Below are 15,748 nucleotides of genomic sequence, written 5' to 3'. Positions count from 1 at the left end.
ATCTGCCCTATGAATACCTCAGGGCCTTTGTACATTCACTCCTCCTGACTCTGAAAGAATTTTATCTTCCTCTCATGTTTATAAACAAGGATAAACAGAGGTTTTCAGAGAAGGGAAGAAAAAAAAAAAGAAGTAGTAGGCAAAGTGTACATAAAGTAAGTAAAATGATATAGGTCACCTATTTTCAAGGAAATAAGTGATATTTTTGCCAGTGAAAGAGCTGATCTTGTATCTATTATCTCACTCACAGAACGTATTTCTAAGACAAGTCAGTAGATGATGTATGTCTCAATGAGCTCTGGATTGGAACATGAAAATGAACTTTAGGCACTGGGCTTAAAATTACTGTGATATTAAATACTCTGAAGGAATTGTATAAATGTGCTTAGTAATAATTCTTAGGATAAATGTTTGATTTTGCTTTCTACGGGTATGACTAGTCTTCAGTTATTATAAATATACATCTCCTCTAACATAAGTGTCATTCAGGACTTTCAGTGCATCCTCTGACAGCTGCTCTGCTTACATGTATTTCAGTCATAGTTTTTCTTGGCTTATTCCTTTTTGATAAAGACATCATTATCCCAAAATTGTAAGTGATTTACATGGTCTTTACTTGTATTGACTCCCTGTTCATACTAATGAATCTTCCTAATATTGTGCACAAGATGAAAAGCTTAGACGAAATTGATGACACTTGAACCAACTTTAAAGACGTGAAAACAATTTAGAGTATAATTTAAATCTTTTAACATTAAATTTTACATCTTCTCTCTGTTTCAGAATGTATAATAGAAAGTAGACACTGGCTACATCAAAGTGAAGCTATAATTATGTTGTATTCTGTGAACCAACCCAAAGCAAGATTTAGAACAGTGCTTTCTCTGAGGAAATCTAATCTTCTAACAAAAATATTTCTAATATTAGAAAAAGTATTTCTAATACTTTATTTGTAAAAGGTAATTTTTGGATTCATCATCATGTCTGCTTAAACCAGAAAAAAACCAGCTGATTAAGCATTTACCACATATTACTTGAAAATATGCTTTTAAGTGTATGATATCTGAAAAAGATACATGATTTAAAACTAAGGTAGCAGGTTAATAATAATCATAAGCTAATATTCAAAGGAGAACACTGATCCAGAACATGAATATACTTTTGATAAAGGAGGAAAAAATAGGAACTTCATATGTCAATTGTCTGCTAAATACATTTGTGCACTATCTGCTCATCATGGTTCCAAACTATGGCTAAAAGATATTTTGAAAAGAATAACTAATTGCTGCAATTTTCATTATTTTTCTTTCTTCAAACTTCAATTTAAGAAAAAAAAAAAAAAAGAGAAAAATATTTTCTCATCCCAGTGCCAGTGTCTTCTTTTTTTTACATATAAAACCATTTATTCTGTTTTTTGCACAACACACTGCTGCCAGGACACCAAAGGCAATAACTCCTGGTAGGCAATCATATGTTTCTGTGTAGGGCTTGATGTAATTATGACAGATTCATTTGGTACTCTCTCCTCAGAGACTAAATGTGCTAACTTTGTAAGGCATTTAGAATGACACTGTGTCCTTTAAAGTTATTTTGTCAATGTTTTACGTCTAATTAGTAGTTATTAGACCAATATATAATGACAAAGGACCTGAGAGAAAAGATATTAAGGAGAAATGTATGAAGAGAATTATTTGCATGCCCAAGAGGTATATGAGCAATGGAACAATATAAAGATATTATACAATGAAAAGGCTAAATGAAGGAGCATGGGAAGAGCAATGACTGGAAAGAGTCATAATAATTTAAGCATAGGAGGATGAATTGGAAAGTTTATGGAACCAAGAAAACAGAAAATAGGAAAATGGTAGGGAATTTTTTTGTTTAAAAAGAACAGGTTAATAAATTATATTCCAACGAATAAATGAATGATTAACCAACCATCTGTCAATGAGGATTGTAAATCTGATAAAGTCAAGAATACTCTGTACATGTCAAATATGTGTATATACAAGATAGTATATGTGTATATAAAAAAGCCATCAATAACTCCAGAATTTGGGTCATGCTTCACTATTTGGAATTGGAGATGCAAAGACTCCCATAAAGACAAAGAAGTGGTTTGTTTGCCCTCAGCTGGAGCAGGGATATTTACCATCGGGAGCACAGTGGCAAAAATGCCGATTACTTTAGCTTAGGGCAACCAAAGACATTTAGAAATCATTGCAGGAAGAAAATATTTTCTCTCAAACGATATGGTGCACAACATGATACAAGCTACCTATTAGAAATTGTTTAATGCATGTAAGCAATTTTAATGTTGGCAGAGAAGAATGTATCTTATCAACTGGGATTTATGGTGAGATGTAGAATTAGTTTGATAAAGAGAAACATGAAGTTTGTTCCAGATTATGAGCTGCAGATATCAAATGGAATGAGACTGTGTGAGGAAACTGGAAAGAAAAAGTCCTTGGAGCAAGCTAGCACAAGACCAGGAAGGCTTTTTAAAAACAGTCTGTTTTGAAATAAAAGATAATGAGTGTAAAGAAGTTGATGAAAATAGGTGGATTAAATTTCTATTTTGATAAGTTAAGAAGACATATGGTAAGCATGCTGAGAGCTGAAAACTAAACCTGGCAGAGCTAGTGCAAGAAAGGTACAATTTTCAAGATATAGGAAGACACGAATTAACATTAGGAAATTTTAAAGAAAAAAAAAAAACACCAAACAAAAACCTTCCATAAAGACTTTTTTTTTTTCCTTTGGTATCATTGATCATGGGAAACCACACACAATTTTGATGAACTATGACAGTAACATAAACTCAAAAAAAAAGGGTTAATACAGTGTCAGAAAGTAATAAAAACACTTTGAAAAAGACTGTGGCTGGGAAGTTTAAGTGGCTTACACAAGTCCATACTAAAAAAACCTAGATGGCAGTGGTATTGACATAAAATAAGGATGGTAACTATCTTCATATGCTATAAAAATTCAACAAGATAAAAATATGTGGAAGGGCTATATATAAATCTAACCCCTTCGATGCAGTGCTTAAAAGCAACAAAAAAGCAGTCAAAAGGGTAGGGTGCAGTTCTGAGTAAACTGAACTTGCACTGAATAAGAGACATTCGGAATACTGTAAATAATGCTGGATTTCTATATCCTAACGTTCACAGAGTGACTTTATACATATTTATACACACAAACTTCTTTTTAAAAACCCACATATACACACTTACATACTATGGCCATTCAAAAGCTGAAAGGAACTGGAATCACTACATGTAAAAATGTACCATCTTCCTTTAAAAATTTAGGTAAAACATCTCTGCGTTCATGGAGGAAGAGATGGTTCCTAAACCACAGCTCTGAGGTGAGCGTTTTGAGGCATCCCCAGTTACACTGTGCATTGAAAAATCCATGGTAAATCAGAGACAGAAATTGGCATCAATTATATTGTGAGCCAATTTGATGATGTTTTCCACTCATAATCTTGCTTAGATCTCCCTTAATGTGTTTGACTAAAGAAAATGCAGATCTCCACATCACATTCTTTTGACGTGATTCTGTTCCTGATTCTCTCTTTACTCCAAGCAAAAAATGCAAGCAGTGTAATGGAAGTGGAGTAAGGTCAATTCCAGAGTTGAAAAAACAGCAGTGGTACAGTGCTTTAGAAGCTGGAAGGAAGCGTCACGAAGTGTATCAAAGAGGAGAGGAAGGAGACAGTGAAAGAATTTTGAAAAGTGAGAAAATGAGTTGAAAGGAGTAGGGTGCAAGAAAGCCAAAAAGAGACGTAAATGTATGCTGCATCCCAAATACAAATCCCTAACAGCTGATATGGTAAAGTTTTGACTGAGACCAAACTCTGTTCTGTCATATGTTTATCACACTTACTGCATACTGAAAGTCAGGATTAACTCAGTAAGGGATAAACCAGCACAAAGAATGATATATATGCAACTGTATATGTTCTTAAAACATGACAGATGTAAAAAGATTAGTGAGAATACACATTACAACCTAATTGAAAGGATTGTTGGCAGATTTTTTAGCCTCCTTTTGGAGGTTTCTCTCTGTAAACTTTGATGAACAATTAGGTTAAGATCTAGTATTATTTTTGTCTTTGATCTACAAGGCGTTGTGACTTCCTTCAAAATAATAACCTGGATAGATGTACACTTCTTTATCTCTATGAATGGAAAGCAGGTCACAGAAATACATCTGTGTGACTGAACCTGAAATTGGCTATGGTCTTGAAGCAGATCTCTGCCTACACAGTTTTCCCCAAAGACAGCAATTTTTAAAAGTCTCATAATTCAAAGGCCAGACTTTTTTAGATCAAAAGGCAACTTTTGAAGATGAGAAATTTAGGGCGTGGGGGAGAAGTGTTTACAAGCACATCTTTCCCCTGCCTGTTGCATCATTTTAGTACAGCTTTTCAGCTTGGTCCAAGGCAACCATTGCTGGTTTAAAGCAGACTTTGCACAGATCCCTGTGACTGCATTCTCCTGAGTCTACGGCAGAAAACTTCTCCTTCCATTGCCCATTTGTGTGGCTGCTCCTTCTCTTCTCAGCAGCCTCTGCTGTTCTGCAACACCTCTTTTGGCTCATCCTCTGCCTTCTCTACACTGAACTTCAGCAATGTCTTTCCGTCAAGCATTTCGATCTATTTCAGGGAAGGTATATAGTCTTTCCTTCCTGCAGAAGGAGCCACTTCAACTAGTCACTCTCTTTTAGATAGATGCTAATACCATCTATTGCAAGTTATGAGATTAGTTCTGACCATAGCCTAAAAAAGATTGCTCACTCACTGTGATGAATATTATCTACTGTGTTTCTGGATGGGAAGAATACAGGAAGCAGCAATAACTTGTAAAAACCATGGCATTTCAAAGGGTGAATGGGACTACATGTCAAAAGAGGGGGTTTGTGTCTATAGCTTTACTTGAAATGAAAGATACTTAAAATTTGTTGGAAACATCAAATAATTTTAACCCCAGTTACTCTAATTTTTTTGCAGTGCATAGAAATCTAATTGCTGTGCTATGTATACTGCATTTGTTCTAGACTTTTGAATTCTTACAAAAGAATCAGCATGACGTTTTGTAAGCATTCTGTTCTTTGTCATCAAGTCAGTATTGGAAACAAAACATTCAAATAAATAAATAAATGAGTAAATATTGTTTTCTTACCTGTCTATAATGCCACATAAATCTATCTGAAGGTCACTGAAATTGCCAAAAACATTTTGCTGAACTGCGATCATATCCACTGCTTTGTTACCAATGGAAATGAGGCGCATGCATCCTTGAAAGCCACCAAAAGAGGTATTACATTCAGAAATGTTTCCACTGCTAGGGCAACCTGAAAGAAGCATAAAATCTGGAGCTGAAAAAAATATTTTATTGAAAAATCTATAAATTCCAAAAGTAGACTGAACTTTGACTATCTCCAGGTGTTATAAACTTTGTGGGTGGAAGACTTTAGGCAGAAGCTCTTCTGATTAGGCATGGTGGTGCAACTGTAAAGAAATACTTCTGTGCAGTCTTATTGTTTTTAAAACACATGCAAAAGCATCACTAAAAAATTGGGTAAAGGATAACCCAAGTAGCAGTTCCAAAGCAATAAATGGAATAAAGACGTGAACAGATTGACTGACTGAACTTTCTCACAAAATGTTAGGTTACAATACAAGGTACACATGATTTGGACAAGTTTTAAGTCACAACTGAAGTCAAATAAGACAAAAATTAGTTACTAAGTAGAGTAATTTTAATTTGTCAAGCTGTCCAGAAGATTCTGGAAAGTACTGAAGACAATTTCTCGATGCAGGTCATCAATGACTCAACTAGGAGAGATGCTCTGTTGGACCTGTTACTCGTAGACAAGGAAGAAATGGTTGAAAATGTGAAAGTCAAGGACAGTCTTGGTTACAGCAAACATGAGGCTGTGGAGTTTATGATCCACAGAGAACAGAGCAAGAAAAAAAGTAGAATTACAGCCCTGGACTTCAGAAGAGCCAATGCTGGTCTCTTCAGGACCTGTTTTGAGGAAATTGCCTTGGAGAGCAGAAAGGCTAGATATTTTTCAACAAAAAGCTCTTTGGAGCACAAGAAAAGTCCATAGCAATATCAAAATAGTTAAGCAAATGTGGCAGAAGGCCTGCAAACATAAACATGGAGCTCCTGAGTGAGTGTGAACACAAAAAGAAAGTACACAAAAGGCAGAAGCAGGGACATACAATTTGAAGCGGAATACAAAGACATTACCTGTATGTCTAGGAATGCAGTTAGGAAATCCAGACCTCAGGTGGAGTTAAAACTATCAAGGAAGGTGAAGTGCAACAAAAAGGTTTCTATAGGTACAACAGTAGCAAAAGGAAGGCTAAGGAGATTATGGGTGCACTACTCCATGGGGCAGGAGACCTAGTGACAAGGGCTTGAGAAGAACTGATTTGTGTAAGGCCTTGTTTCTGCAGCTTTCACTGGTAAAACTAATCCTTAGGCTTCCCATGTTCTAGCAGATTATGAAGAAGGGAAGCAGTAAACACAATAAAGGAAGAAAGAGCCCAAGGGGCACCTGAGGGTTCTGCAGGAGCTGGCCAATGTCATTGCAACAATTGCCATTGTCATTGTGAAGCCATTATCATTTTAATCCTCAAAAGGTCTTGGCAATTTGGTGAATTTCTTGATGACTGGAAAAGGCAGATGTTACACCCATCTTCAAGAAAGGCAAGAAGCAGGGCACAGGAAACTAGAGGCCAGTCAGCCTTACCACAGTCCCTGGCAAGTTCATGGAGCAAATCCTCTTAGAATCCATTTCTAAACATGTGAAGGACAGGAAGGTAACTGGGTAACTTTAGCTTGAAGGCTAAATCATGCCTGACCAAGCACTTTGTTTTCTTTGCTGAGGTGATGGGCACAGTGGACAAAGGGAGAGAAGTGAGCATTGCATACCTTGACTTTAGCAAAGCCCTTAACAGTTTTCTATAGTCTCACTATCACCCGACTGATGAAATAAGGGTGGGATAAGTGGACAATTGATGATGCAAAGTCCAGCTGATGGTCAGTGAACAGAGGGTCCTTCAGAAATCAGTGCTGAGAGCCATGCTGTTTAATGTCTTCATTAATGACCTGGATGATGGGACAGAGTGCACTTTCAGCAAGTCTGTGACTGCTACCAAATTGGGGACAGGAGTCAAATGTCGGAGGGCAGGGCTGTAACTCAGAGGGACCCGGGCAGGCTGGAGAAATAAGCTGACAGGAATGCCATGAAGTTCAGGGAGAACTTCAGTTCAGTGAGAACAAGTCTAAGATTTTTAATCTGAGATGCAACTAGTCCATGTAACTATCCAAGCTGGAGGATAACTGCCTAGATCCATAGAGAAAGGCCTGGGGTCCTGGTGGCTAACAGGCGGGCCATGAGCCAGGAATGTGCCCTTGCAGCACAGAGGACCAATGGCATTCTGGGCTGTATTATCAAGAGCACAGCCAGCAGATCTGGGGAAGTGGTCCTTCAGTCTATGTGACACTTGTGAGACCATATCTGGAGTGCTGTAGTTCTGGACTCCCCAGTACAGGAAAGACATCGACATCCTGGAGTGAGTCCAGTGGAGGCCTCCAAGATGGTCAGGGAGATGAATGCACAGGGTGTATGAGGACAGGCTGAGAGAGCTGGGCCTGTTCAGTCTTAAGAAGAGAAGATAAAGCTATCTGATAAAACGATACAGAGAAGATGGAGACAGACTTTTTTCAGAAGTGTACAGTGATGGGACAAAAGGCAAAGGATAAAAGTAAAAAATGGCAAATTCTGATCAGACATTAACAAGAAGTGTTTTTACCATGAGGGTGGTCAATATGAGAACAGTTTGCACAGAGGAGTTATGAGATTTCCATCCTTGGAGCTGTTCAAGGTTTGAGTGGTCACAGCCCTGTACATCCTGATCTAATCAGACTTGTTTAGAACAGAGGGTTGGACTAGACAAAGTCTGGATGTCCCACCCAACCTATGAATAACATTCTGTAAGTATCTAATATTGTGGTTTGTCTATTCTGTAACTGATGCTCAAATGCCTTGTTCACTGATTGCCAATTAATTGAACATTGCTAATAAATCAATAAATTTCTTTGATCCTGATTTGATTTAAACCATGTCCATTGAGCAATTTTTCCCAGCGGCAGCTGAACACTGCATGACAAAATATGCTTAAATGTTTTTTTCTTTGGCTTTCTTCCAAAGGGTAATATTGCTTCTGGAATGATGCACAAAGGCCATTCTTTGATCTTAGTCAAACAATACTGCATTCTGGTTCACAGCATTCAAAGACCTTCTTGTTTCATGATGTTAGGAAGCCATGACTTTTAAGACACTTCTCTATTCCACAGAGCTAATGGGTACTTTCTGAAGTCCTGTAAAGACAGTGCAGAGGTATACCATACAGGAAAGCAAAATGACAGTGGAAACTACTAAATCCATTCAAATGAGTGTACAACAACATAAATAGAAGTATACAGTAGAAAATGAACTAAAACTGATATGAAATAAGTAAATAAATTTTCAGTGTGTTTTACTCTAGTGAGGAACCAAACTGTTCAAAACTGTTACTACCTTTCTAAAGGAATATATTTATTATCTACTTGGTGTATTGCTTTAAGAACAACAAATCTGTGGACTTGCAAAACTCCAAATAAGAGCACAGTAACTTTTCAGCACCACACACTGTTAGACAAATCAATTACAGGTCTAACCACATTCTTTACAGCATTCTACAATAAAATAGTAAAATAAATTCAGTCATTTCTGGTGAAAAGCCTGACACTTATTTGAGAATGAGATACTTCCAGTGGAGTTCATATTAAAAAAAAAAAAAAAAAGCCAGAGAAGGTAGAAGAAGTTTATATCTTTTACACTTAGCTATTCTACAAAATTGTGTCTCAGATCTTTTTCTTGGTGTCTGTCTTTTAAAAGTTATCTTCTAGTTCTGTTAGAGAAAAGGCAACCTCATTAATATTAATGAAACTGAGATTCCTTATAATTGTGGGCTGGATATTAAAGATAGGAAGAAATAATTTAATAATGAAATTTACCATATGTGCTTATTGCAATATTAAATAATCTCTTTTTGCCCTTATAGTTGCAATGAGTTATTATTCCAAGAACTGGGAGAGGTAGAATATCCTTGATGATAGCGTGACTAGAAATTGTGCTGACATAATGCTGAAGTATTTTCTTGTTTATTACATATTTTCCCAGCTAAGCATACACATTTCTTGCATACTTTTCATTCATTAAAACAAGCAAACTAACCCGCATGTCCCCAGGACACCTCTCCTGGAACGCTGATATTCATGTTTTAACAACCAGCATATAGAAACATGGTAAATATTCATATAAACTTAGAAAGAAAATCAAAATGCATTGTCTGCATTTTGACAGTGGTATATGAGATCAAATTTTAATAAACAATTTTTTAAACTCAGAAACCTTCTACTAGTTTTCCCCAAGTATGTATGAAATGCATGAGCTGCTGATTTCAGCTATAAAGCTGAAATCAGAGAAGCTGAGGGGTGGATATGCAGTTAGTACTTTCAGTGTTCTTGGAATTAATTTGCTCCCTCCACACCCCAAAAGATAAATAGAAATGTCCTTGTACAACTTAATTGAATATGCTGCTTTTTGCAACTGCCCATGTCCGTCCTGATCCGTTCACCTGTGCCATCAACTCTGCAATGCTGCAAATCACCTAATCAGAGATGTGTGAAGCAACATAGAAGGAAAAAAAAAAAAAAAATCTTTTCTGGCTATTCAAGTCCAATATTCTCTGTCTCTGATTATCAACCAGGTCAAGGGGTATCTTTAGTAGAGAAGGCTAGATGCCAGATGTGAAAAGTCACATGGATGCTCATGTAGCAGTTCCTATATTTACAGTCTGCTTGTGTGCATGAAATTTATTTACAACATATTGTTTCAAGGGAACTGATCTGTGGACAACGACTTGTTTTGTATGCATTTGTCAATTTTCTCATAATCTGAGAATTGCTAATAAATAGTTCAGTCATGAATTCCTAAGCTACTAAGAGATGAAGCACTAGGCTAGTGTTGAATAATGCATTCAGATGCTGTTTAACTTTCCCACTCTGTAGTCCATTCCCGTTTAGACATAACAACCTGCTCAACTCTATCAGTAACAATATATGTGATTAATGACAAAATCACTTGGTGACAGAGAATTGTCAATATTCCTAGGGAAATGAAGATATCTAAATGTAGTTTTTAGGCACAAGTTATGTTCTCCAAACATAGAAGAGTTGTGTCACTGTGGTTAAAAAAAAAAAAAATTAGGAGTATGTATCATGTAAAGAGGATATTTGCACAAGTAAGTAAGCATTCACTTAAGGTGAAAACTTGAAGTCATTCCAGTGGAAGAGTCTCACAAAAAATTGACTTAGCAACACAATAAGTGTGCAACAAGAGAGATCTTTGTGTGTCTGCCTGATTGTCAGCCAGACTATATTCACTTATCAGAGCATGATACTAGAAAACGATGTTCTAAAAAGTGAACAAGGATTTAGGGTGGTAATTTATTCTATTCAACATTATGAAATTTTAAGGAAGCACAAACTCAAAAACATCATAGCAGCACCTGAAAACCAGATCCTTTGAGAGATATCCAAACTAGGCAAAGAAGACTTGAGGCAAGCCAAATAATTCTCGCCATTTGATTAGATATGTCAGGAAAAATTGATGTTTAACTGTGGGATATTGCCAGCATAAATAAACAATATATTTCACCTCCAAAGTAGAAGGAATCTCCTGAATAAATTTGCAGAGGTATGGAAGCATAAGCAGACGAGGTCACATCATTGTCCACTATTACACTGATACGATTCCTTTTGACAGAGAAGGATACAGAATGCCACTGGCCATTATTTAATCCAGCACCTGGAAGGAAAATAAAAAGCAAAATGAAGTATAAACACCCATTATTTGTTATACTACCTGAATGTTATAGACTTGAAAGGAGGAGAGATCAGTAGAGCAATCATAGCCCACATAAAAACTCCAAGTGATAATGAAAGGAAAAAAAAAAATGAATAAAGAACGCAAATGTCTTTTGTGAAGACAGAACCTTTGTCCGTTCCCTTGCTTCACATCTGATAAAGAAAAAATAAAAGTACTTCAGTGAATAAGCTTTACTGTTGTAACACTCCTAATTATCAGTAATATATCCATTTAATGCAGTGACTATGAAAAGTATCCTCCCAATCTACAGAGGTTATCATTAAGATATCATTGTGATGGCTGATACAGTATTTTACACATAATACACATTTTCACTGCACTATTACGAAGGATTTCTTCATCTTTTAAAATCAAAGGTAGTCATTATATTACAATCTAGTAAAACAGCAAAATCCTGTAGATGCTAAAAGCTTCAGCAACCATCACGTCAATGTCACAAGATTATTTTTCTTTCAGTTGTCTCTTTTATTGGAAATGCATGGGAAAATTTTCTGAGAGTTTAGCCTCTGACACCAATTTACATTACGTCTGGCTGTGTAGGTGTAATGTGCCACAAAGTAATAAACCTAAAGCCCTGATTCTGGAAAGCACTTACATATATATACTTAAATGAATTTTATACAGGTCAGTATGTAAGCACAGTATTATCTTTAAGAAGTGCTTTAAGTCAATCATGTTCTTGAGTGTTCTTCAGAACAGAGATACTTCTTTTGGTGAAGATCAAAGAATACAACCTTTGAATTATGAAAAGTCTTTTCTCAACTGCAGAGTGCTTATGATTTGTGATCTGTGATTTCCCTCTTGAAATTTCAAGTATTTATATACTCCTCTCTAGAATGTGTTGTATATTCTAGAGAAATAGTCCACCCGTTAACTGATTAGTTCAAACAGAATGAAAAGAAATAAAAATAGAAAGATAGAAAGATTAGAAGGTTCAAATAGCTAAATTAGATCACAACTAAGATCCATATATTGTTAACTACCACAGTCTAAACACAAGATCAACATAGAATCAAGAGATCAGTCTTAGAATCACCTTATAAATTCAGATAAATTATCATCTAGAAAATATCTCTAATATATTTAATATAATATTACTCTTATACACCTTTTCTATTATTTGTTTCCTTGCTTCAACCACTATAATTATTAGGGACCGCATAACAAGAAACCTTAAACATTTTGCTTCATCCACAGCCTCAGTGGAATTATTTGAAAGCTATGGCTAACAGATCTTCTTATCTTTGTGTTGCACTTTCAAGAACAATTCACTTTTCTAATATAACAGCAGAAAGCAGAGGGTTGCAGTCACAGGTTTTCTGACACCATTCTGGCCATTACTTATTTTGGTTGCAATCTTCTATGAGAAATGACATTTGTGTTTGCCATCAGGAGCAGTATACTTACAGTCAGAATAAATAATCAGCATTAAAGCTATCACTCATTTTCTGGGTAAATAGGTATATTTTCTACTTCTGTAAAACTCCATATTCTTGATATTTGTAGAGATGGACTTTTTACTAAAATAAAAATTGGAAACCTTATTTTACACAATATAAAATAGTATTAATGCTATTACACCTGACAACCAAAAGGTCACCTGTAGAGGGGTAATCTTTTGGTTACAAGGATTCACATAGCCCTACAGGCAATGTGGAGGGAGGGACTAGAGTTTCCCTATATTGTCATGATGTCCAACTGCTGAAGAAGTCCCTTTGTACAGGTGGCAGTTAATATAACCCACAGCAGCCTTCAGGCTGCTGTATTTTATGTTAGGGCTGGCACACTATTGAGCTGAGGATCAAGAAAATGACTTATAGCCTAGCCGTTTTGGCTCTAGTTATATTTTAGGTAGATAATGTGATGTGTAACAGACATTTAAAAAACAGAGTAGATAAAACATTAGAAAAATACTATTGCTGCTTTGCAATATCATGGGCATAGATGAGTCACACTGTATAATGATGTTTCTAGACTTAATGAATACTATTATTTATCTTTCCTATTTTTTAGTACTATTTTACAGCAAGAACTCATCAAATATATGAAAAGATTTTACTAACTTCAAACAAAGATCAACAAAGAATCACAAACAGACAAAGCATCTTTAGGTCTTTTATACCACTGTGAACCTCAGTGAACTATACTCTTTCATCAGAGAGATAATAGGTATGCTAAAACAAAGAATATGAATAATGTATTTTTTAAACCACAGAAAATTAAGTCTGAGAAAAGTATTTTCCCAATTCCCAGTAATATAATTAGTTTTCTTCTATAAATTATTGTAGAATTATACTTCAATAAGAAACTAAATTGTAAAATATATATAGTCTATAATGTCACTTTTCACACTGTGTTTTTAAGATTAGCCATTTCAGAAAATATTTTTTTAAAAAGGGATTATTTCCCTACTTACTTATTTCCCTCTTTCTAGCCTCCATCCCCAGCTACCAGAAGTTCCAGCTTCTTTCACCTCATCTCTTAAGATTAAGAAAGGAGTTTCTTTATTTGTAGAGGTACTTCAAGTGAATGACATTTTCCTCAATCACATCTCTGCAATATGCTATCTTTTCCTTTAGTAATCATAGAATCAGAGAATCATAGAATCAGAGAATAGTTTGGGCTGGAAGGCATCTTTAAAGATCATCTAATCCAATCTCCCTGCCATGTGCAGGGACTTCTTTTACTAGATCAGGTTGCTCAAAGCCCCATACAACCTGACCTTGAGCACTTCCAGGGGTGGTACTTTTAAATCTAACCTCTTTCAGTTTAAAACCGTTACCCCTTGTCCTGTCACTACAGGCCCTGGAAAAAAAATTTTCTCCATCCTTATTATAAGCCCCCTTTTAAGTATCGAAAGGTCACAATAAGGTCTCCTTGGAGCCTTCTCTTCTCCAGGCTGAACAACCCCAACTGTCTCAGCCTTTCTTCATTGGAGAGCTGTTCCAGCCCTCTGACCATTTTCATGTCCCTCCTCTGGACCCACTCTAACAGGTCATGTTCTTCTTGTGTTGGGAACCCCAGAGCTGGATACAGTACTCCAGATGGAGTCTCATGAGAGCAGAGTAGAGGGGGAGAATCACCTCCCTCAACCTGCTGGCCATGCTTCTTGTTATGCAGACAGGGATACAATTGGTTTTCTAGGCTGAAGGCACACTTTGCCAGCTCATATACAATTTTTCATCCATCAGTATCCCCAAGTCCTTCTCTGCAGGGCTGCTCTCAATCTATTCATCCCCCACTCTGTATTGATATTGGGGATTGCCCTGACCTATGCGCAGGACCTTGCACTTGACCTTGTTGAACTTCATGAGGTTCACATGGGCTCATTCCTCAAGCCTGCCAAGGTCCCACTGGATGACATCCTTTCCCTCTAGTGAAGCAACTTCATCACTCAGCTTGGTGTCATCAGCAAACTTGCTGAGGATGTACTCAATCCCACTATCTATGTCATTACTGAAGATATTAAATCTAACAATAAATTCTGTATTTTCATTTCAATTGTTGCAAGGATAATTGCTTTTAATTCTTGTTTTGAATCCTGCTTCAGTAACTTCCTGTTCTGGTGAGAAAACCATATTCCAAATATTGCAATATTTGACTGTCAAGGTGGGTAAGAGAATGCGCTAATATAAAGAAGGAGATTGAGTGAATGACTGAAGTAGAACAATTTTTTGGTTACTGGAATTATACTGGATTATATAAATTTTGCACTTTTTGGTTTATTTACTGTAGTTCATCATACTGACCTACTAAGTGATTTTGGGTGGATATTTTATCTCCTTTTCATACGGGCTGGCATGATTAGAAACAATATTCATCTAGCTCAAGTTAAGACTTCCCAAAAGTCCCTTTCATTAAGCCTGGGGACTGAGGAATGCCATTGTAGGAGCACAAGACAATCCTGAGAGAACAGCTCATCGTAGCCCTCGAATTGACAACCTTGATTGAATTCACATTTGCTTGTGCGAAGCCACGGAGTGGTACGACATATAAGTGGTGGAGGCCAATGGACTGCTAACATTTCCATTCCATCTGAAAATTATATTGTCTGGTGCTCTACTAGGAGTTTTAAAAATGCTTTACCAGAAACAAGTGAGGAAAAAATAGCAATTAAACTTTTAGGGCATAATAAGGTAGCTATTAAACAAGACATCTATTTATTCCCATTAGTAGTATCTCCGTCATTTTAATATCTAAGTACTGGAAAAAAGGTCTGTGGGAGGTCTTACAGAACAATGACACCCAACCTTAGGAACACATATATGAAAAGACAATGTATAGAGCTTATTAGGAGATCAGTGAGAAACAAAAAAAAATGGTTTAGAGAAAGTAATTTATAGATTAGACTGAAGTATAACCACCAAATGCAATGATTGTTAACATCACTTAATTAAAAGCTTCATAGAAATTAAAAGCTGCGTAGAAAGACAAGGTCATGTGAAGAAACTGAGTAATAAGATCTCAAACATTTATACATGTTGTAATTGAATTTGGTCTCATCATTCAACACAAATTAACTTTGTGTTAATTTCTTTTTTTTAAATCTATGTTATTTCTTTGTGAATATTTGATGACCAGCTTACAAAAGAGGCTACAAAGGAAAGATATTAAGCAACCATTCTGTAAAAAAAGGATACAGCTTATTATAACTTAATCACTCATAAATTAACATGCCATTCTCCTTGTTTTTATACGGTTGAAGAAATCTCTAAAACACACATGATTA

At 36.1% G+C, this 15,748-nt stretch overlaps 1 protein-coding gene across 1 annotated transcript in view; it reads right to left on the bottom strand.

Moving 5' to 3' along the window:
• The window catches only part of CNTNAP4 (contactin associated protein family member 4), a 244,003-nt gene that overhangs the window by 56,720 nt on the left and 171,535 nt on the right, over positions 1-15,748 (bottom strand). The window contains exons 9-10 of the mRNA XM_050912810.1: positions 10,789-10,938; positions 5,190-5,361 (exon numbers count right to left, since the gene is read on the bottom strand). Coding sequence (XP_050768767.1) covers positions 5,190-5,361; positions 10,789-10,938 — 322 coding nt within the window. The remainder of the gene's footprint in view (positions 1-5,189; positions 5,362-10,788; positions 10,939-15,748) is intronic.

This window comes from Gymnogyps californianus, chromosome Z, assembly GCF_018139145.2.
Source record: "Gymnogyps californianus isolate 813 chromosome Z, ASM1813914v2, whole genome shotgun sequence".
Taxonomy (NCBI): Eukaryota; Metazoa; Chordata; class Aves; order Accipitriformes; family Cathartidae; genus Gymnogyps; species Gymnogyps californianus.
The sequence above is the reverse complement of the archived record's forward strand: the minus strand, read 5'-3'. Positions and strand labels throughout refer to the sequence as shown.